Below are 24,712 nucleotides of genomic sequence, written 5' to 3'. Positions count from 1 at the left end.
CAATGAACCCAATTGTTTGGAAATGAAATCTGGGTATTTGTTTATTAAAAAGTCTACTTGTAATTCCACCTCCTATTGCATCAATTAATTGATCTGAACATTTATTAAGCATTTATTACATTCCAGATATTGTATTAAGAATAAGGATAGAGATGTTTAAAACTGAGCACTTAAGTGAAGAGATGGGAAAACATGCAAATGGAAGCAAAAAGAAAGCTGGGGTAGCAATACTTACACCAGACAAAACAGACTTTAAAACAAAGACTGTAACAAGAGACAAAGGACACTACATAACCAGAAGGGAATAATCCAAGAAGAAGATATAACAATTTTAAGTATTTATGCACCCAACATGGGAGCGTGAAAATAAATAAAGCAACTATTAACAGACATAAAGGAAGAAATCGATAGTAATACAATAGCAGTAGGGGACTTTTAACACCCCACTTACATCACTGGATAGATCAGACAGAAAATCAACGAGGAAACAGTGCCACTGAATGACACATTGGACCAGATGGATCTAACAGATATATGCAGAACATTCCATCCAAAACCTGAAAAATACACCTTATTTTCAAATGCACACAGAACATTCTGCAGAAAAGATCACATGTTAGGCTACAAAAAAATCTCAACAATTTTAAAAAGATTGAAATCATATCCTGCATCTATTCTGACCACAAAGTATGAAACTAGTAATCAACCACAAAAAAAAAAAAAAAAAATTGGAACACAAATACACAGATGTTAAATAACATGCTACTCAAAAATGAATGGGTCAACCAAGAAATCAAAGAGGAAATAAAAAAATACATAGAGATGAATGAAAATAAAAATATAATGGTCCAAAATCTTTGAGATACAGCAAAAGCTGTTCTAAGAGGGAAGATTATAGCAATACAGGTCTATCTCAAGAAGAAAGAAACATCTCAAGTAAACAACTTAACCTTAAACCTAAAAAGAACAACCAAGCCTAAAGCCAACAGAAAGAAGGAAATTATAAAGATTAAAGCAGAAATAAATGAAATAGAGACTTAAAAAAAAAAAAATCAATGAAACAAGGAGCTACTTTTTTGAAAAGGTGAACAAAATTGACAAACTAGAAACAGGACTCAAACAAATTCAGAAATGAAGGAGAGGAGAAATAACAATTTAAACCATAGAAATATAAAGGATTATGAGAGTATTATAAAAAATTATATGCCAACAAATTGGACAACATAAAAGAAACATAAATTCCCAGAAACATATAATCTCACAAAATTGAATCAGGAAAAAAAAAGAAAATTTGAACAGACTGATTACTAGCAATGAAAATCAGTAATCAAAAATCTCTCAACAAACAAAAGTCCAGGACCAGATGATTTCGCAGGTGAATACTACCAAACATTTAAAGACAATTTAAAACTTACTGTTTTCAAGCTATTTCAAAAAATAGAGGAGGAAAAAAAGCTTCCAAATTCATTCTGAGGCCAGCATTACCTTGATACCAAAACTGGATTAAGATCACAGAAAAAAAGCAAACTCTAGGCCAATAACTGATAAAGATGTAAAAATTCTCAACAAAATATTAGCAAACCAAGTTTAACAATACATCTAAAAAACAATTCATCACGATCAAGTGGGACTTATTCAGGGGATGCAAGAGTAGTTCAATATTCACAAATCAATCAATATGATACATCACATCAACAAGAGAAAAGAAACCACAGGATCATTTCAAGAGACGCAGAAAAAGCAGTTGACGAAGTACAAAATCCATTCATGATACAAACCCTCAACAAAGTAGGTATTGAGGGAACATACCTCAACATACTAAAGGTCACTTATGAAAAACCTACAGCTAACATCATCCCTAATAGTGAAAAAGTGAGAGCTTTCCCCCTAAAATCAGGAACAAGACAAGGATGTCCACTCTCACTACTTTTATTCAATATAATACTGGAAGTCCTAGTCACAGCAATCAGACAAGAAAAAGAAATAAAAGGCATCCAAATTGGCAAGGAAGAACTACAACTTTCACTATTTACAGATGATGATGGGATATTATATATAGACAATGTTAAGGGTGCCTGGGTGGCTCAGTCGATTAAACAACCAACTTTGGCTCCCGTCATAATATCACGGTTCTTGAGGTCAAGCCCTGCATCGGGCTCTGTACTGACAGCTCACAGCCTGAAGCCTGCTTTGGATTCTGTGTCTCCCTCTCTCTCTGCCCCTCCCCTGCTCACGTTCTGTCTCTCTCTTTCTCAAAAATAAATGTAAAAAAAAAAAAAAAAAAAGAAAAAAAGAAAAAAGAAAAAAGAAAATGTTAAAGACTCCACCAAGAAACTATAAGAAATGATAAATGAATTCAGTCAAGTTGTAGGATACAAAATCAATATAAAGAAATCTGTTTTATTTCTGTACACTAGTAGTGAAGTAGCAGAAAGAAAAAATTAGGCAACAATTCCATCCACAATTGCACCAAGAAGTATAAAATACATAGCAATAAACTCAACCAAGGAAGTGAAAGAACTGTTCTTTGAAAACTATAAAACACTGATGAGAGATACTGAAGGTGATACAAAGAAAAAGCAAGATATTCCAGGCTCATGTGCTGGGAGAACCAATATTGTTAAAATGCCCACACTATTCAAATTAATCTAAAGATTTAACACAATCCCTACCAAAATATCAATAGCATTTTTTACAGAGACAGAATAAGTAATACTAAAATAGAACCACAAAAGGCCCCAGTAGTCAAAGAAATCTTAAGAAGAATAAAACTGGGGGTGCCTAGGTACTTCAGTTGGTCAAGTGTCTGACTTCAGCTCAGGTCATGATCTTGTGGTTCTTGAGTTCGAGCCCCATGTTGGGCTCGGTGCTGACACCTCTGAGCCTGGAGCCTCCTTCAGATTCTGTGTTTCCCTCTCTGTCCACCTCCCACTCACAATCTGTCTCTTAAAAATTAGTAAACATTAAAAAAAATAAATTAAAAAAAAAGAAAAGAATGAAACTGGAGGTATCACAATCGCCGATTTCAAGAAATAGTACAAAGCTGTAGTAATCAAAAACCATATGTACTGGCACAAAAAGAGACACACAGATCCATGGAATAGAAGAGAAAACCCAGAAAGAAACCCACAATTATGTGGTCAATTAATCCATGGCAAAGAAGATTAAGAATATATGAGAAAAAAAGATAGTCTTTTCAACACATGGTGTTGGGACATGTAGCTGGACAGACAGCTACATGCTAAAAAATAAAACTGGACCACTTTCTTACACCATATGCAAAAATAAACTCAAAATGGATGAAAGACCTAAATGTGAGACCTGAAACCATAAAATCCCTAGAAGAAAACACAGGCAGCAATCTTTTTGACAGCAGCCGCAGAAACATTTTTCTAGCTATGTCCCCTAAAGCAAGGAAAATAAAAGCAAAATTAAACTACTGGAACTGTACCAAAATAAAATGCTAGGATCTAGCAAAAGAAACCATCAACAAAACAAAAAGCCTACTGAATGGGAGAAGATATTTGCAAACGATATATCTGATAAGGGGTTAATAGCCAAAATATATAAAGAACTTCTACAATGCAACACCCCCAAAAAACAAATAATCTAATTAAAAATGGGCAGAAGATATGAACAGACATTTCTCCAAAGAAGACTTCCAGATGGCCAACAGACACTTGAGAAGATGCTTGACATCACTCATCGTTAGGGAAATGCAAATCAAAACCACCATGGTATCACCTCACACCTATGAGAAAGGCCAAAATCAAAAACTCAAGAAAAAAACAAGTGTTGGCAAGGATGTGGAGAAAAAGGAACCCTTGTACAGTTGGTGTTAATGCAAGCTGGTGAAGCCACTTTGGGAAATAGTATGGAGGTTCCTCAAAAAATTAAAAATAGATATAACCATATGATTCAATAATTCTGCTCCTGGGTATTTGCCCAAAGGAAATAAAAACACTAATTGGAAAAGATATATGCATTGTGTTTACTGCAGCATTATCTACAATAGTCAGTGTATGGAAGCAACCCAAGTATCCATCCAGAGATGAATCAATTTCTTTACAATGGAGTATTACTCAGCCATAAAACAAAAAAACAAAAACTCTTGCCATTTTCAACAACATGGATGGATCCACATGGTATAATGTTAAATAAAAAAAGTAAGTCAGAGAAAGCCAAATACCACATGATCTCACTCATATGTGGAATTTAAGAAACCAAATAAATGAATAAATAAACAGACAAAATAAACCAAACTCTTAGATACAGAGAACAAACTGGTGGATGTCAGAAGGGAGATGGATGGGTAGGTAGATGGCCAAAATAGGTATTGGGAATTAAAGAGTACACTCACCATTATGAGCACCGAATAATGTACAGAATTGTTGAATCGTTATACTGTATGTCTGAAACTAATATAACACTGTGTGTTAACTATACCTGAATTAAAAAAAAAAAAAAGCCTTAGAAAAACTGGGCATCTACTCTTGAAAAAGTCAGAAGCTGAAGTGAGTGACAAACAACTTAGAGGAAAGGGCAAGAATTATGAAGTGGCATCTGAGTTATAAGTTGAAGTATAATTAGGAATTGGCTAGATATTCCTGGGGTTTAGGAATAGAGGTATATTTAGGCAGAGAAAACATAAGAGCAAAGGGATAGGAAATGAAAAATAGTTTAGTTACTGAGCACATTTGGGAAAATAATGAAGATGAGAATAGAGCCATATACAGCAGCTAAATCACAAAAGGTCTTACATGTTTTGCTAAGGAATTCCAATGGTCTCTTATAGGTGATGTGTCAGTTAATGGAAAACTTTTATCTGGGAAATCGCAACATTACTTTGGTAAGAATATACTGAGGTACTTTGGAAGATAAAGGGCAAAAAGTAGAATCAAGATCAATAAAGCAGGTATTGTAATAGTTTACATATGAAGCGATGAGGGCTTTTAAATAATGACAATAACAGTAAAGATGCAGATTTGTAAATACATAACCCATATATCTTCACATTTTATACAAATGCTGGGCTAGTACTGGTGCTTTAGAATTGTATTTATATCTCAGTCACCTTCAAAAGTGAAGGAACTGGCACCTGGGTGGCTCAGTTGGTTGAGCACCCAACTTCTTGAGTTTTGCTCAGATCATGATCTCAAGGTTCGTGAATTCCACCTTCTGCAGAGCTCTGAGCTGACAGCAGGGAACCTGCTTACAATTCTTTCTCCCTCTCTCTGTGCCCTTCCTCTGCTCACGTGTGTGCCTATGCTCTCTCTCAAAAATAAACAATCATTTTTTTTAAAAAATGAAGGAACTGCTTTTTTATTTATCTTTTTATCCCCAGATAAAAAAAAAAGATATCCCCTATATGTTGCACAGTGCCTGGCTCCCAATAAGTACTCAATAAACACTTGTTGAAAGAATTAACAAAAAGCATGCTAGCCAGGTGATTAGTTCACTTCCAATATATCACAACCTTTGTATCTTTATATAATCTCAAAAATATAATCTTTATAATCTCAAAGAGATAATCAAAGGTCTAGCCTTTGCCTGGCTAGTCAAGAATCCTTTCTCTCGCCATGATGGAGTGTCATAAAACTGAACACTTGGATAAGGAAGTAATTTCCAAACAAAAGCAGGCTATCAGATACAGGGAGCTATCAGAGAAGAAAAAAAACCAAAAAACAAAAAACAAAAACAAGCAAACAAAAAAAACTTCATGGTTTGGTACAAAGAAAGAGAATTAAAAAGGATTTCCAGAGAAACATCTTCAAGACAAAAAGAAGAATCTAGGAAGAAAACGTGCAGAGACACAAAAGGAATGACTGTTTAGGGAACACTAATTTGTTTCAAAATTCAGATTTCTAGCTAAAAAAACCCCACAAAACACTGTAAGAGAGAATATATACAGATACCAATGTTTACACTTTTGATGATCAAAATTTGATGATCGCCATATTCAACAAATTTTAATTAGATTTTAAAATATATACACATATAATTTTGTTAAAAAAATCAAAACAAATAATGATTTACTTTTCCTGTCTATTTCATTAAACTTCTTTCTTTTGTAAAGAAACTAAATGACAAATATGACCAATCTAGACTTGACCTTTTTGTGAGTTTTATAAGAAATACAACAAACATATTATACACACACATAAACTTTTTCTAACATGAAATGTACTTCTTTCATTTTTGTCTAAAACATATATAGCAAAATGAGATAAAATTAAGCATCCTCACATGTCAAATTCCTTACCTGATAAGCACTTCTATGAGAGACCATGCTCCTTTCATACAAGTTGGACACTGAAATAGCTCTAAGTAATATGTTGACATGGCTGGGGACTTCCAAGGAGGATGTAGGTGAAGAAGAGCAGACAATATATGAAAGTATCGGCCAGAAAATGTATCTATGTTATCCTATTGTTTAAAAATAAACAAACAAGTAAAACGCTACAGCTAAAAATTCACTTTAACTGTTCCTCTAGCCTAAAACTGTAATAACCATGACCTAACTTTCTTCCCAAATAGATGTATTTGGAAGTTATCATATTTAACTAGTTAAACACTGCAACTGAGAAAGACACACATTCTAAATATGTTTCTATACATTAGGTAATCCCAGCTATTGACACTAATTTATATGAAATGTCCACTCTACTTTTCATGATTATAGTGAGATTAAGAGTGCCCAAATGTGACCTGAGAGGAATTAAAGGTAAAAAGCTTTTCATGCAATATGCTTAGTTAACACCAACATTAGTCTGACATGTTATTAGGTTTGTTATTTCTTCAAATTGTCACTATGATGAAGAACATAATTAGAAAGCTACCTTTGAGAAGCTGTTCTTACTGGTATTCACAGTTTAAGGAATGTGTTTATTGTCTGCATATACTATGAATAAAATGATTATCACTGTACAAATGGCTTTCCTGATCATTGTTATCAGATTTTTATGTTACTTTACCGCCACAGAAAAAAAATCAGATAAATTTTTCCTAAGAGAAAATTATCTTAGAGATTCTAAGAAAGTAAATTAGATCACTCAAAGTAGTACCTAGAAAATAGTTTAAAAGTACCTAGAAAATAGTTTAAAAGTAAAAAAGAAATGGGCCGCGATCTCAAGTCTTGGACTCGCTGGGATGCACCAGAGAGATCTGACACCCAGTCCTTATATAGCCTTTATGAGAAACCAACCTTGTGCCTGCAGGAGATCCACGTTCCCACCTGGACACATGTGGGAAACCTGCCTCCACAAAAGTGCTGCCTCCTAGCTCAACAATGGGATTATCTAAAAGGAAACATGAGGGAGGTAGTAGCCCTCTCTTCCCTCTGCACCTTCTTCTGCATCACCTAGCCTAAAGTTGTACCGTCCTCCACCAGAGTAGCAGAATATACTTCTCCCATCCCAAACCAGCATCTGAAGGATTGCAGAATGACTCAAGTTCCTTAGTGCATTTGTAAAACAGCTCACCCAATGAAGACAATGAAGATTACTGACAATGCTGCTCTGCTTTTTCTAACATCCTGTACCAGGTAAATCGTGTTTTTAAATCTTATGCTATAATCAGCATAATTTCACCTCTTGAATTTGAATGAGTTCTGGGACATAACCAAGATCAGGCTGTAGACATCTAAGAGTGAAGGCCAAGGCCTGGATCCTGGTGAACTCACCAAGACAAATCACTCCTGTGAGATGCTCCTGTAGCAGCCAATCAATGCTCTCTTTTGTGCCACCAAGTCCTTGCTGTGTAATTTTGAATTCCTATAAATTCATTAAGGTCCCATTTTGTCTCCCATTGCTGTGTTAGTTCTATGGGACTAATAGTAAATTGTGAACTTTTAGCAAATGTTTTGTAATAACTCCAAATACAAAATATACGAAAAAAAATGTAATATATGGCTACAGCATTTCTTATTAAAATGAGGGAGGGGCACCTAGGTGGCTTAGTTGGTTGAGCGACCGACTCTGGATGCTCAGGTCATGATCTCGCAATTCATGAGTTCAAGCCCCACACTGCCTTGCTGTTGTCAGTGCGGAGCCCACTTCATATCTTCTGTCCCTCTCTCTCCGCCCTCTCCCCCACTTGTGCTCTCTCAAAAATAAAACATTTAAAAACAAATAAATTTTAAAAATGAGGGAAAAATACTGAAAAGACAATATGTAAATACATAAAAAATGAGAATGTCCGTATTTTAACATTCTCTGAAAGATTATAAACCCCTAGGACTACTCTTACCTGCAGAATGTTCTCTAGGAGAGCATGAAGAAGGCATACAGGGGGGATATAATGTGCCTGTAATGAGGAAAGCTCTTCAATCGCCTCTTTAAAAAACTGTCCTTCTATGAGACTTTCAATTAAATTTAATACACCTCTGGGAAATTCAGCATTTTTAGCCTAAAAAAAAAAAAAAAAAGATTCAAGAACTCAAAAGAGAGAAAAATTGGGGGAGCAAATCAAATTAGTAAGGAGACTTAATTTTCCTATCTGTAAAATGAAGACAATTCCTGCCCTCATGACTTCACAGGACTGTTATGTGGTTCAAAAAGATTATTTATATGAATGTGTTTTATAACTATAAGGTACTACAAAAATATACATTATTAATTGATTTACTTATTATTCTCTGTTGCCTTAAATAGTAAGAGGAAATACAACCACTAAAGGAAAACTTTAAAAGTCATTTCCAAAGTATGGCTGATAATGAGGAGACCTCAGAACTAAAACTACACATAGTTCTTTAGGTGCAAAATTATTTTTTGGTTTTCTTTAAGCTTACAAGCAAACTATATCTATTAAGATACACTAAAGAGATTAAGATGTCACCAAGCACAATCAATGTTTGCAAACAGTTACAACTGTTATTGTGTCACAGAATCACTCTGAAGATGCACAGTAATATAACTCTAAGAGTTCAATGAAATACATTCCCCTTGGTCAAAATATAACTACAATGAACTACTGTGAAAGACTACATGAGATAAATTGTAAAGCAATGAATAATATAAAGGAAATATGTACTTTGATAAATACTAAATTGAAAATTTAATATGGAAGTAGTAATCATAAAAGCTGGGAAATGTGAGAACAGGGGTATATAACTCATCCATGATGAGCACAAGGTAAGTTTTTAATTCTCATTATCAGTTTTTATTACCATATACAATTTTTTCAAAGCTTTAACAGAATATTACTTTTTTTTCATTACTGATTAGAGAACGTACATTTCACATTTGATGGCAAGCTTTGCTACAAAGACAACACATTCCTTTATATCAAAATAACTAACAATGACAAAACACAAAGTTTATTTTTTGCCCCCATCACCACCCTGCTCCAAGCCCCTTACCTCAATATTGTACACTGGTTGTTTATCTATTCTAATGCAGCTGTATCTGATAGCCTACAAAATAGCAACCATATTACCAAAATGAATAATTTTTTTTTCAGATAGAACAATACATTATAGTGTATAAACAAATAAAACCTTGGGTAAACTTACAGAACAGACTCGGAAGCATATTAATAGCTATAATTGATCTGGAACATTCTCTATTTTCTCTTTCTAAACTAAAATAACTTAAAAATTAAAGTCATATTCGCTTTGAAGAACTGAAGAGGTCCCCTGTCCTTAGTATTTTAATAATTAGAAATACAAATGGGAAGAACATTTTGTATAAAAGTCCAGAGAATAAAAAATATAGTCATGTTTTCTATACAATAACCATCTTCCTCCACTGTTCTAAAATATCTATAATTGTATATTGGTTTCAAAGATTAGACTGGAAAAACATTTGCAGCCAACATAAAAAGAGATAATAATCTGATTATATAATGAGTTTCAGATACAATGATGTAAAATAACCTAATGGAAAACTGAAAAAGAATCTAAGTATGCAGGTGACAGAGACAGAAATACACAAATGGTAAGTGAAGGTATAAAATATGCTCAAACTTGCTATTACCAAAAGAAATACAAATTAAAACAATGATAAAGCTTTGGCTTCCACCTAGGATGTAGAAGTGAAAAGCCATAAGCCTCTGGGTAAGTGAACAGGAAAAAAAAATCTTTACTCCTGAAGAAGTACAAGAAAAGATCAGGGTCCCAGATCGTTAGCAATCTCCTACCACTGGGGGCAGGGCAAGATCACTGAGAAAGCCCTTTCCCCCAAACTCTCAAGAGCTGCCTAAAACTGAGGATGACCCAGAACAAAGGCCATTATCCAGCCGTCGTCCTCTAATATCAGGCTAGCAAGCCTTACTGCACCAAGATACAGCAGTTTATAAACAGCCAATTTATCTTTAGCGCCAGTGAGCTATAAATAGCAGAGAATTCAGCTTACTTATTAAATGTCCAAATACATTACTGTTCATAACAAAGGAATAAACTGAGAAAATTTTAAGATATGTTAAATATAATAATGAGTCATTACTATTATTATTATATTTTGGCTACACCAAAGGAGGACATGAAACTAGAGAAAATTTTAGTACGGCAAGTTCTACCTGAGCTCTATATATGTGCTTCCTTAGGTCATTTTTTATTTCAACAATATCCACATCTGTCCTGACATCTTTGGGATTTGATTCTTTGGCACCATCAGCAAAAATGGAATTCTTCATTTCTTTCTGCATACACATAAAAGTACTTTAGACAGTGTACTAAAGCAATTTCACCACAAATCTAAGTATCATAATGAACAAAAGAATACAAAAACAACTCATTCATGCAGCATTAATCTCAACAAAGACCTTTACGATCATATTTCGTAAAAATTACAGAATGAAATAGAGTTTAAAGTAGCAAACATTTTAATTTGGAGAGTTTTACCTATTCCTAATCTTTCCTGGAATCTCTCCCTCTGCCTCCTTTTTGTTGCCACGGTCACACATAATATGATTCATTATTTGTCTACTTTTATCATTTTTCTCAAGATTTTTCTGAACATAGTATGTAAACATGCTGTAGTTTACATTAATTTGTACCCTAGAAAAATTAACTCAAGAGGGATCCCATTCAAAAGACAAGCCATCTTATTAAAAATAATCTGTATTATACCAGGGAAGAGAAAGACAAAAACTAACATTTACATTAGGAATGTATTACCCAAACTACATACATATGTAGTCTCAAGGTATTTTTCATAGGAATTTTTGGAAATTTTTTAGAAATTTTAGCTTCTTTTTTCGGAAACTTTGTTTCTTTTTCTTTTTTGTGACAGGCAAAAAAGAATACATTTTAATATCCGGGCTATTAACTCAAATTTCTTTGTGTATGCATGTAAAAATACTTTCCTTATAAACCAAAGTTAATTATAACATTAGTTATAAATACCACACCAGACCAACTGAAGACAATTTTTTTCCGTAAGATGTGCAGGTTATATTTGACACAGCAAGCAATATTAAAAATAAGATTCTATGTCTAGATTTTATTATAGAAGAAACAGAAAAAATGAACTGTTTAGCTGAGCTTACAAAGTTTTACCTCATCTCTATATATGTGCTTTCTTGAGGTACTTCTAATTTTGTTACGTTCAATGTCTTTCCTGGAATCTCTTTCATTTCCTTTTTTGCGTTTTTTCCTCAAAGTATAACTCCTTTGAACATCTTCATCCTTTTTCTTAATTTCCTTCTACAAGTATGTAGACCACAATTAAATCTCAATATGAATGATATGTATTACAAAATCCAAACAAACTCAAGAGTCTGACTTCTTTTTGTTTTAAAATTTTTTTAACATTTATTCATTTTTTAAGAGACAGAAAGAGAGCGCAAGCAGGGGAGGGGCAGAGAGTGGAAGACACAGAATCCAAGCAGACTCCAGGCTCTGAGTTGTCAGCACAGAGCCCGGGGGTGGGGCTCAAACTCACGAACTGGCAGATCATGACCTGAGCCAAAGTCGGATGCTTAACCGACTGAGCCACCCACGGGCCCCTCAAGAGTCTGACTTCTAACACAAGTATACCATGTTAAAAACATAATAGTTTTATACAAGAGGAAATCTCATCCATTGTTAAAGTGGGTATACATTAGTAAAACGTTTTAGAAAACAGTTGGGCATTACCTACTACAGTTAAATATGCAGTCCTTACCACACAGCAAATCCACTCCATGGAATATATCCTAAGCTAGAGAAACTCCTGAACACATGTGCCAAGAGTCATGTAAGAAAATGTTCACACTGTTCATGGCACAACCGTTCATAGCTGCAAATACAAACCAAACACACACTAAGAAAATGAAACCCAAAAATTTACTTATATGAATGAATAAAATGGATAAAAGATAAAGTTGTGAGGGGTGCCTGGGTGGGTCACCTGGTTGAGCGTCTGACTCTTTCATATTGGCTCAGGTTGTGATCTCACAGTGGTGGGATTGAGCCCCACATTGGGCTTCGGGCTCCTCACTGAGTATGGAGCCTCCTTGGGATTCTCTGTCTCTTTCTGCCCCTTCCCCACTTGCATGTGCTTTCTCTCAAAAAAAAAAAAAAACACTTAAAAAATTTCTTAAAAAAAAAAAAGAGTTGTGAATCAATTAAACATTATATGCACCACAAAAAAAAAAAAGTCACAGAAGACTATCAATACCATAAATTATAAATACATAGCTGGCAAAAGTGTAATGAAAAACAAGAAAATAACACAAATGCCAAGATAGAGGTCATCTGTGGGTATGAGGGAGAAAAAGAGGACACAGTTTAGAAATGACACACAGCAGGATCTTACAAAACTGGTAATGCTCTTATTTCTTAACCTAGCTGATGCATAGATAGCAGTCACTTTTGCAAACTTTTAAAATTGTATACAAATGCCTTATAAACATTTTTATAATGTAATTACGAAGAAGCAATTTTATGAATATCATTACATTTGGTAAATTTAGAAAAGAGTTGTAAAATATAAATTATTTTTCATTTAGAAGATCTTACCTGACTTCCATACGTGCACCTTCCTAAGGCATCTCTCATTTTAACAAATTTCAAATCTTTATTAGAATCTCTGAATTTTTCTTTTTTGTGATGGCCAGTCAAAAGAGAACTAATGTTAACATCTTCATCATGATTTTGCTTTTCTTTCTATGTGTATGTAAGAATACTTTAGTTAAGACTGTGGATGCAATATAGCCTCAACCAATGCAAGTCACAATAGAAACACCTACTCAGGAAGGCAGGTTTTCTGTAACATACATATGAGATTAACTATGGCAAAGAGCCTTGTGAATTGTATTACGTCTTAGTTATATTTGGATGAAGCGGAGAAATACACATTTTTAGTTCATGAAAGGTTTATACTGTGTTGACATATACATTTCATATAGGTACTTTTATTAACTTACTCTTTCTTGGAATCTTTCTTCCCCTCTCCGCACCATTTATCATATGACCAGTCAAAACACTATTAGGTTATTTATCTCCATTATTTTATTTTTCCAAATATTTGTAAAAATAATTTTAGACTATAGATCAAATAGAAACTTGCCATTATTAGGCATATCAAATAAAAACACCTCAAAAAAATCTTTTTATAGAACATAGGTTTAATAATAAACAGAGTAAGAAGTATTAAAACCATATTGTTTATATTCATTTTACAACGTTATATTATACAAGCATTCTAAATTACATATATTCATTATATTAGTTACGGGCATATAAGGATTCAACAATTCTATACATTACACAGTGCTCATCATGGTAAGTGTACTCTTTAACAAAGTTCACCTATTTCACCCATCCTGTCACCCACCTCCCCTCTGATAATCACCAGTTCTCTATATTTAAGAGTCTGCTTTTTGTACAAAGAAACTTATTTTTAAAAATAGAAATTTCTACCTGAATTTTAAATCCAATATAAATTGATGTCTTTTTCTTAATTTCCCTATCTTTCACAAAATCTCCATTTGATTTTTTGCATGTTAAATAAAAACTAAGTTTATTTTAGTAACTCCATTTTAAATTCCTTTCTGTATGTCAAAATTTTTATAGTGTGGTTTATAATGCATTTTTCACAGACTGACTCAAAAAGCCTCTTATTAAGACCATGTACATGTAGTCATAGAAAGCAGTCTTATAAATCACATAAATACCAATTATACTTTGAAAAAGCCAGAAAAAATTGCATTAATAATATTTTAATCTGTTGTAAAGTTTTATCTAATCTCTCCATATATAATTTAAGGCACTGTTCATTTTATGAAGTTCCAAATACTACTTCAAATGCTCTTTGTAAAATTTCTGATGCAGTAAAAGATGCAGTGAAAACAAAATTTTTAATTTCTTTCTTGTCACATTTAAAAACATTTTAGTTTAGGTTAAGTAATAATAATAACTAGGTATAGAACTTGGTACATCAACTAAAGAGTCTGTTTTATAAAACACAATATGAAACTGAGCATACTTAAACATTAGCTATTCTAGGATAAAACTAAGAAAACCTTTTTTTGGTTGCTATTTGAAAAATATTACATGAGAGCCACATACATGCTTCTTTAAGGTACATTTCATTGCTCCAAGTTCAAAGTACTTCCTGTTTGTTTTCCTTAATCAAAACAGAATTCATTTGTATCATTAAAAAAATTTTGTTCTGGGGGCACCTGGGTGGCTCATTCGGTTAAGTGTCCAACTTTGGCTCGGGTCATGATTTCACGGTTTGTGAGTTCGAGCCCCGTGTCGGGCTCTGCCCTGACAGCTCAGAGCCTGGAGCCTGCTTCGGACCCTGTGTCTCCCTCTCTCTCCCTGCCTCTCCCCCATTCTCTCTCTCTCTCTCAAATAAACATTAAAAATATTAAAAAAAAAAAAAAATTTTGTTCTGTATGCAGCAAAATACTAGACTTCAGATCATGAATTATGAATACACATATTGCTGACAGATAAGAGTCCTTTATAAGAAACACATCCATATTAAAAATACAGGGGAATTTTAAGTAATTCTCATGTGCTGAGAACACACTACATACTAGGAACTGTGTGTTTCTATATGCATATATGCATTATTTCAATAAGAGTCTGAAGAGACATAGGGCAGTATCTTGGTAAGCTCAAATCACACATAATAAAACATAGAGCTGGGTTCAAATACTAGCTCTGATTCCAAAATTTGTGTTATTTCTACATTGCTATATTGCATCTCAAACAATTACATAAGAACCAGAAATATACATTTTTGGCCCATAAAGTTTTACCTGGGTTCTATGCATGGTCTCGTTTAAGGCACCTTTCATTTCAAGAAATCCCCTATCCTTCCAGAAATCTTTGTTTTTTTCCTGATTGCTATGTTTATTCCAAACAGAATTGGTCTGGGAATCTTCATCATTCTGAATTTCTCTCTGTACGTATATATAAATGGTTCAGACAATCAGTTAAGTATAATTTCAACATTATGTACTTTTTTATGTTAACCAAATGTATCTATAATTGCAAAATCCTTTAGTTAATAGGTAAAATGCATTCTCCTATATCAGAAGTTATTACCAACAAATTCTTTCCAGAAAAAAAAAAAAACTTCAAAACAAAGGTCCTAATAAAGTGATTTCTGTGTATCTCCAAAAAATGTAATGCTTTGTTGGTCTAGCAACAATTAATCTTTTTTATGAATAATCATGAACAGAAATATTTTATCTCATTCCTGACCAAGTTAAAGGTATAATATAGATAGAAAAGTTTCAGATTATAGATTACATGCCAGATAATTTTTCAACTTTTTACTGGTAAGACTTCTCATCTGAAAGTCTACTACATACAAAGAGGAAAAGAGGCTTAATAGATGAATTCACAGCTCCTATTTTACTTGAACAGAGATAAACAATCATTTTTACCTAGCTCTATCTCAAATATTTAAAATTTCTCTTGCCAAGAAATCCAAACTGAATTCATAAACCACCTACCAATAATGTTAAAGACATTTGCATATGTACCTATACATACAATTCTAAAAGTTTAGTAGGGTAAAGAGAAGGAAGCAAAGATGAGTTCCTAACAGATCCCACAATGCCCTTACAGAAGAGTATTCAGAGGTTAACTACCTTTACACTGAGACTAAAGAATCACTGTCCTCTTAAAAAACAATTACGATAGAAATTGAAATGGGTAAGGCCTATGGTATCATCTTCGGTTCCCTTTCACTTGTACTGGGATTCCTGTGTACACAGACGGTCCTTTAAGCAGGCTGCAATCTTCCAATCAGAGAAGAATTCCTGGGAGTACCTGACGGACATCTTTCAGTTATTCAGGAAGGTAAAAACGAAAACTATGAAAAAGGAATACCTTTCTTCCTTCCTATTCCTGGCATGAAAGAAAGAAGTAACTCTGAATGTACAAGCACACCTTGAAGTGGGATAAAAGTAAATATCTGGCTTTAAATTTTACCTGGTTGACAATGGGAGGATAAATCCTCAAGCCCAGATCATCAAAAAATGTCTAAAATACAGAATGAATTAATCCCACATGGATTCCAGTAAAACAGAATATTCAACAGAACATTCCATTATCATTAACAACTAGCAAGAACATACTGTTTTCTAATCCTGAATATATTTACTTATGTATCTGTTTCAGATGTTATACACTGATATGTGAATTAAGATTTATAATGCAAGTACTCTACATAAATTAAACAATTAAAAACCATAACCTGATAAACCATGGCATATACAAGATTTTTAAAATAATCTATATTTTTATAGAGCTAAACAAATGATCAATGTATAATTTTCTCCAAACCACCAATACTCTAATTGGCTACTTTAATGAAATATATAGGAATTATTTTATTTATCTGTACATATTCATTTCTTAATTCTTTTTATAAATATTCCTTTAGTGCCAACTATGTACTAGGCATTGTGTTAAGTGTTTGTCTCCTATATGACCTAGGCAAAAAGGGTTATGTCTAGTCTCTTTTATATAGTATAATGCTATGTTCCAGATAGATGACCCAAAGCCTACTTATTCAGTAAATTATTCTATTATCTAGGAGGAGAGCAGCATAGTGTGCAGTAACAGTTGGCCTGACTTCTGATTCAGTATTTGATGGGGTGTACTGTTTGGCACTTAGGTATGGATAGGCTCTGGTCTTCAAGTCTTATTATTTGATTCAGCCATGGCATTTACCACACAACGTGAATGACTTCATGAGAAGAGATGAAGAATCAGAGAGGTCAAGTAGAGAAAGAGTGCTCTACATGGTTCTTAACTAGTATTTATACTCTGATTCTTAAATGATGTCTCAAGATCTTATGATTGACTACTGGTTCTAGTACTGTTTACAGAATTAAGTATTTTTAATACCCAGAAAGACACCAGGTGAATATCAAGGAAATCTATTAATACCCAAAATGAGTAAAGGAAAGGGAGTTCAAGAAAAGTCTTTTTACTGAGTGCTTGACTCTAAATTTTTGGTCTGACACATGCCAGTTGTAGGAGCATGGAAAAATAATTTAACATGACTCTACCTCATTTCACCAACTATAAAATGAGGCTATAATACATAGACACAGGAACATGAGGTTTAAAATAAGATTAAGGGTATACAGGGGTGCCTGGCTGGCTCAGTCAGAAGGGCATTTGACTCTCGATATTGGGATCATGAGTTAGAGCCCATGCTGTATGGAGACTACAGGAAGGAAAGAAGGGAGGGAAGGAGGAATGAATAATGCTTAGCACAGAGCCTGGCACATAATAATCATTCAATAAATATTAGTCCAGAGTAACATTTTTAATAGTTTTCACAACAATCAAAATGAGAAAGTATGAACTTTGATGCACAAAAAAAGAAATTCAGTCTCAGGTTAAATTACTTTCCTACCGTCAGAACACTAATAAACTATACATCTGGGTCACAAATTAGTTGATCTGCCACAAAAAGTGTATGTTTTTTCTATTGTTCCTGTTATATTTCTCTAAGACTTTGTGTGGTTCACTTTTTACTTTCTTTCTTAGGCTGATAGTCAAAAGAAGTTTTAAGTATTCCTAAATATCTTCTCTTTTGTCGTGAGGCCTTCTTTGGGCCAAACAATTGAGATACATTAGTCACCTGTTTCTCTAAATACCTATCCCTTGTACTTAAATTTGCCAACGTACAATACACACTATACACTAAATGTAATTAACAGTTTCCATGTACTGTTTTCACCACTAACTAAATAGTAAGCACCTTGAAGTCTGACACATGGTCTTATTTATTTTCCCTACTCCTCAGCACAGTGCCTGGTACATCAAAATTCTTCAATAAGGATCTATAAGCCTGAACTAAATAAACAGATCCCTGATTCTGTTACTCAGTAGCTTTCCAAATAAGTATAAGTAGGTTAAACAAAACGTTTTTTTTTTTTTAAAAAAAAAACAAAACAATTGGTTGTTACTTTCAACTCAGTCATTTTACATGGCTACTCTCAGAGGACACTTCAGAATCCAACTAATGAGGAATGTGATATGCTATATGACAAAGTGGTAGAAGAAGATACTACAATGAAGGTAACTGTTTTCTGATCATAAGTGATCACAAAATGCATTCCTTATTTGGAATAAATGGCTATGAACTCCCAGCTGCCTAATCTAGAACTTATAAAACAATATATTCTAAAAATAAATCTAAGTTATAGATTATTTGCTACTTTTACTTGGTATACTATTGCTGCCTTGTAATATTTCAACAACTGAATCTGAATGCTGTCATATTACTGCAGTAAAATAAGACTAAGACTATGGATAAAGCATATTAAATTTTACACTTTATTCATTTCTTTCCATAGAAAAAAATTTATATACTTTTACGAAACTAGTTAAGAATGGCTTTCACTCTATTAACAGTAAAGGCTACCATTAAACTATTCAGATAGGTAGATCAGATAGGATGCTTCTGGCTGCAAGTAATAGAAAACCAATTCAAAGTAATATAAATAACATGGTCGTGTTTTACAGCACAGAATGGTAATGTGGTCCAGGGTCAAGACAGGTTTTAGTGTCTGATCTAGTAACTCAAGTATCTCCGTAAGGATCCACATTGTTTGTATATTTTGCTATCTACAAGGCTGGTTTATTCCTAAGGTTACCTCTCCTCATGGTCAAAAATTGGCTGCTAGTAATAATTTAGGTTACATTATTCCATGTTCACATTTAGCAGGAGCCAGGATACCAGTGGTGGTCTTTTCAGAAGAATGAAGAAACTTCCCAGAAACTCTTACATACCACTCTTCATGTCTCATGGATCAAAACTGGCTCACATGCCCATTCCAAGAACCATCATTATCAAGGACGATGAGATCATCCATAGTGCAAGCAGATCCATCCCTTGAACTAAGGTCAAATTTCCAATCTACATTGCTGCTACTCAGTAGGGAAAGGTAATTATAGAGTAATATATTACATCTACTCTTGGAAGACTCAGAGATATTTCATAATTTCTCTGTTTACCTAATAAAACTGAGAACTCATGTGCCAAGCTTTATACAAGATGACTTGGATATAATCATGGAAAAGTCAGACATCATCTTGATGACATGGTTCTTCTGGTTTAGATGGGGAAAACAGACATTAACCAAATAATCAGCCAGCTGATTAATTACAAATGTGGCAAGAACTATAAAGCAAAATAATGCTATGAGAACAATTATAGGTGAACCTATTTTAGCAAAGGGTAAGGGAGGCTTCCTTGAAGAGGCATCATTCTAACTGCAACTTGAATGATGAACAGACAGAAGGCACGCAGGCACAGGGAGTGAGAGAATACCGGGGAAGGCTTTTTCAGGAAGAAAGCAGTTTTGTTATTGTATAGTTGAGTGCAGAAAAAGTAGAGCAGGATATGCCTTAAAGGCAGGACTGACAAGGATTCTGTGGGGGAACTTTTAAGCCATTGTTACAAGTTTAGGACTTTATCCTAAAGGCAATGGGAAGCCACTGGAGGGTTAAACAGGACAGTGACAGAATTAGAGTTGTTTTAGAGCATTTTGGCTGCTCCTTCTGAAGGAAGAAGAATGGACTAGGAAAAGGTTAAGAGTAATCAGTAGATTAGCAAGAGTTAAAAGGTAGAGTAAAAAGATGAATGATTAAGAGTCTATTCCAGGAGGGCAGGGGAAAGAGGATGAACTCAATATGATGTTAATATAGGAAGAGGGGCGCCTGGGTGGCTCAGTCGGTTAAGCGGCTGACTTCGGCTCAGGTCATGATCTCGCGGTCCGGGAGTTCGAGCTCCGCATCAGGCTCTGTGCTGACCGCTCAGAGCATGGAGCCTGTTTCAGATTCTGTGTCTCCCTCTCACTGACCCTCCCCTGTTCATGCTCTGTCTCTCTCTGTCTCAAAAATAAATAAAACGTTAAAAAAAAAAAATTAAAAAAAAAACATAGGAAGAAAAAAGCACAGTGATTCAAGTGGTATTTGAGATAATAAAATCAATAGGATTTGGTGATTGACAAGATGTGGGGAATCAGGGAAAGGAAGGTTTCAAGCGTGATTCCCAGGTCTCTAATATAAATTATTAGGTAAAAGGTTAGAGCACTTACTGAGATGTTAACATGTAAGGAGCCAGTTTTTCCTAGAAGATCAAAGTGTAGTTTTTAGACACACTGAAGTTTCTCTTTTACCTTGAGTGACCCTTCTTAAAAATTCTTATCTCCAGACAATTCCTTCTAGGACTGTTCCAATTCAAACAACTTAAAAAGTGGTATTTGCGCAAAGTGGGAAGAGGGAGGCAGAGGAATAGGACAGAACAGTATTTCTAAATCCTTAGAAATAGCTTCCTCCTTTCCCACGGGAAAATTACAAATTCTTACATGATACTACATGATACTGCTACTTTATTTATACTGACATTAAAATGCTAAAATTGTTTTGTAGTAAACATCACTAAAGCACTGAAAACTAAGAGACTCAATAACACAAATTTAACAAGCAAGGTTCTTTCACATTTATCAGAAATATTCTCAAATATTTAAAAAACTGAGAGCTATAGCCTTTAAGAATATGTCATTTTAATTATAGCCGACCCTTGAACAATGTGGAGATTAGGGGCAAGAACACCTCCTGCCAAAGTTTAAACTCCACATATAACTTTTAGCCCCCCAAAGACTTAATAGCCTCTGTTGACCAGACACTGTACCAATATGTAGCTGAGTAACATATTATTTTATATTTTGTATGTATTATGTACTATATTCTTGTAACAAAGCTAAAGAAAAAAAATGTTAAAATCATAAATAAAATACACTTATAGTACTCAACTTACTGAAAAATCTGTTTATAAAGTGGATCTGTGCAGTTCAAGGGTCAAATGTATTTCTAATCATTGTATTTTTAAAATTCAAAACATAATTTAATTTTTAACATATTTCACAGTATCAATATTTTATAAAATAAACACTCAAAAATGTTTACCATTTATTTTGCTTACCTCTAAAAGAAAATCCCCTAGATACTGAATTGGATAAAATGGAGCTTTAAAGTTGTCTTTTTCTTGCTCAGCCTTGATTCTTGCATTACTGGCAATCACATGAGTTATTTCACTTGGTGAGCTTTTTGGTAAAATAACATTTGCTTTTCCAGCCTCCAGAACTCTAAATAAAAATGTAAATAGTATAGAAAGTATTTTTTTAAAGTATATTCAGTCACATCATCTAAATCAATTACTTCCTTAGAGTAGGAGTAGAACTTTCTGAAAGAATTAAGTGCCCCTGGGCTATGTGAGTGTCATGGAGAATAAGTACCATAGTGATTTCTTAAATTATAAGTTGTTCAAAGATGTTGAAGAAATCATGATATTCTTTTTGCTTATCCATTTCTTGATATGGGAAATATTTTTAAGAATCAAGAATACTGACTTTATTTCCTAAGGAAAAGTCACCTCCGTAAGTCCAAAGAATAATGAAAGAAGTTTAGGGATGTAGCTACCTCAGAAGGCAACATACCTCCAAGGAAATCATTCTAAACCACTAAAAAAAAACTACAGTTGCCAGCATTCTTTTAAAAAATTAGTTTTTGATTAACTTTTAACATCCCCAAAGTTTCATGAAAGTTCTACTTGTGCCTAGGATATAGAAAGCCACAAGAGAACACTGTTATTATCTAACAATAAGAAAAAGCCAAATAATCTACAGAACCTTTAACCTTTCACGAACTATCAGAGAACTGAGGTAACAAGCCAACCAAGAAACTTAAATTTCCTTAAGAGTGATAATAATAAGCCCCTTTATGAAGAGAACGGACAGTCAAAACTATTTCATTTTGCCAGGGTGCTAGAGAGAAGTAGCTGCCATAAAAGTAGTAAGAATCAGATAAAATTCTAACAAATTTAAGAGTCAAGTGCAAGTACCACGGCAATTTATAATATTTGGGAGTAAGTGACTCAAGCAAAGTCTGCAGTCACTTGCGAGCTCTTTGCCATAGGCCTCTATTAAGCATTTATGAAAAAGAATTAGGGCAGATACCAATGGGAGTCCCTACTCGTAGCACTGGTGGGTCAGTGGGGATTGGCTGCCATCAAGAGATAGACCTAAAACTAGGTCCACTTCCCTGGATTCTTCTCTCATATGAGGTAACATCTTAAGTCATGTGGTTAAGGTAAGAAGTCCTATACTTTCAGAACCCAGGAAAAGATGCACAGCTTCTGTTGGGAGAGTGTAAGTAAAACCCATGCGCCTTTGGGAAAGGAACAGGAAAATCTCCTGCTGCACAACCCAAAAAATAATTCACTATTTCTAGATAGGAAACAGAAACAGAAACAAAAGCCATTTGTCCCTGCAGAAGGGACAGAAAAAATGCCAGCCAAACCTAGGTTCCTGCATCAATAGAAAGCAAAGATCTAATACTGGGACATAGGCTAGAAATTCTCTGTTGTCAAAACCCTAACAACACATACAAGGCAGAATTTCTCTGCCATGAGGGACTGAGACACAAATATTAACAAAGTCCCAACCTCAGACACCAAGAACACAAAGAATGCTTAAAATGAAGCATATCCAGGGGTGCCTGGGTGGCTCAGTCGATTAAGTGTCTGACTCTCGATTTCAGCTCAGATCTTGATCTTGACGTCATGAGTTCAAGCCCCACATTGGGCTCCAAGCTGGGCATGGAGCCTACTTTAAAAAAAAAAAAAAAAAAAAGAAAGAAAAAGACTGAAGTCTTTCTAGCAGAACCAAAAACACATCCACTCTTACCCCCAACCAGCTAGATATTAGTAACAAGCAAGACAGGGAGACAATGATGACAGAGTCCTTCTGTGACCTAGCAAACGCAGGGACTATTGAAAGCTGAAAGTGAGAGACATTGATTAAAACCCCTTCAGCAACCCAGGTCCCATGGCAAGGACAAAGAAACTGTATTCCATATATGGCTGGAGTAATCAGAAAGGATGCATTGAAGTAACTATAGCATTAAAAAAACCCAGTGCCTGCTCAACAACTGACAAGATTAACTACCCATACTAACTACTTTACAGAAAAAGTAAGCCCATTGTTGGATAGAAGTATTTACCTCAGCCCCTATTGTACTGTGATATCTAAACATGCAATAAAAAAGACATACACAAAAAGCAAGAAAAACAAACCACTGTCAAGAGACAAAGCAATATAAAGCATAGAAAGATGATTCACTTGTTGAAATTACCAGAAAGTGACTTTAAAATAACTATGACTGTGGGGCGCCTGGGTGGCTCAGTGGGTTAATAAGCCTCTGACTTCGGTTCAGGTCATGATCTCACGGTTCATGAGTTTGAGCCCCACGTCCGGCTCTGTGCTGACAGCTTGGAGCCTGGAGCCTGCTTCAGATTCTGTGTTTCCCTCTCTCCCTGCGCCTCCCATGCTCACGTTCTACGTCTCTCTCTCAAAAATAAATAAAAGTTAAAAAAAAAAAACACAACACTAAAATAACTATGACTGAAATGTTATACAATGGATAAAGTGATCAAATTGCATTAAGAGATTAGGAACTGTGCATAGAGTACATTAAAAATGGTAGAGGGGAACCTGGGTGGCTCAGTTGGTTAAGCAACTGACTCTTGATGTCAGCTCAGGTCATGATCTCACGGTTTCTGAGATCCAGCCCAGGACCAGGCTCTGTGCTGACAGTGCAGGGCTTGCCTGGGCTTCTCTCTCTTCCTCTCTCTCTGCCCCTCCCCTATTCTCTCTCTCTCAAAACAAACAAACAAACAAACAAACAAACAAACAAAGAAAACAAAATAGTTTAAAAATGACCCATGATCCCAAGATCATGGAATCAAGGTTTCCCTCGATATCTGCACTGGGTGTGAAGCCTGTTTAGGATTCTCCCTCCTGCTCTTTCTGGCAGTTCCCCACTTGTGCAGGTGTATGCACATGCTCTCTCTCAAAAAAAAAAAAGAAAAAAAAAACTGATAGAAATAAAAGTTACTGTCAAAACAATAATCTTTTTGACAGGCTAATGAATAGATTGCAAACAAATGAAAAAGTAATGAACTTGACGATAGGTCAATAGAAATTATCCAACTGAAAACACAAAAATGGGAAAAAAGTTAAAAACAAAACAGAACATGCATAAACTGTGGAAATGAATTAAATGGTCTTAAACAAAGGTAACAGAGTGCAAGAAAAAGAACCCAACAGAAGAATTTAAAACTTGGTGGCTGAGAATTTTCCGTAGTTAATAAAAGATAAAAAAAACTACATGTCCAAGAAGCTCAGAGAACCCCATGCAAATGACATAAATAATTAGAAAATAATACACACACACCCACACACA

General features: G+C 34.4%; 2 protein-coding genes across 4 annotated transcripts in view; one reads left to right on the top strand and one right to left on the bottom strand.

The window, feature by feature from the left end:
- Positions 1–24,712, bottom strand: part of SLF1 (SMC5-SMC6 complex localization factor 1) — an 82,974-nt gene that overhangs the window by 36,001 nt on the left and 22,261 nt on the right. For all 3 annotated transcript variants that reach the window (XM_042943424.1, XM_042943437.1, XM_042943428.1), the window contains 8 exons: positions 21,393–21,555; positions 15,193–15,336; positions 12,941–13,087; positions 11,498–11,644; positions 10,516–10,638; positions 9,359–9,412; positions 8,248–8,406; positions 6,263–6,426 (listed from right to left, as the gene is read on the bottom strand). In XM_042943424.1, coding sequence (XP_042799358.1) covers positions 6,263–6,426; positions 8,248–8,406; positions 9,359–9,412; positions 10,516–10,638; positions 11,498–11,644; positions 12,941–13,087; positions 15,193–15,336; positions 21,393–21,555 — 1,101 coding nt within the window. The remainder of the gene's footprint in view (positions 1–6,262; positions 6,427–8,247; positions 8,407–9,358; positions 9,413–10,515; positions 10,639–11,497; positions 11,645–12,940; positions 13,088–15,192; positions 15,337–21,392; positions 21,556–24,712) is intronic.
- Positions 7,127–7,907, top strand: NBDY (negative regulator of P-body association). The gene is given in 3 exon segments (XM_042943456.1): positions 7,127–7,252; positions 7,255–7,328; positions 7,330–7,907. Coding segments are annotated over 3 exon segments (243 nt in total). The 5' UTR covers positions 7,127–7,149; the 3' UTR covers positions 7,396–7,907.

Source organism: Panthera leo, chromosome A1 (assembly GCF_018350215.1).
Source record: "Panthera leo isolate Ple1 chromosome A1, P.leo_Ple1_pat1.1, whole genome shotgun sequence".
In the NCBI taxonomy this organism is placed as follows: Eukaryota; Metazoa; Chordata; class Mammalia; order Carnivora; family Felidae; genus Panthera; species Panthera leo.
Note: the sequence above shows the minus strand (reverse complement) of the source record. Positions and strands in the feature narration are given on the sequence as shown.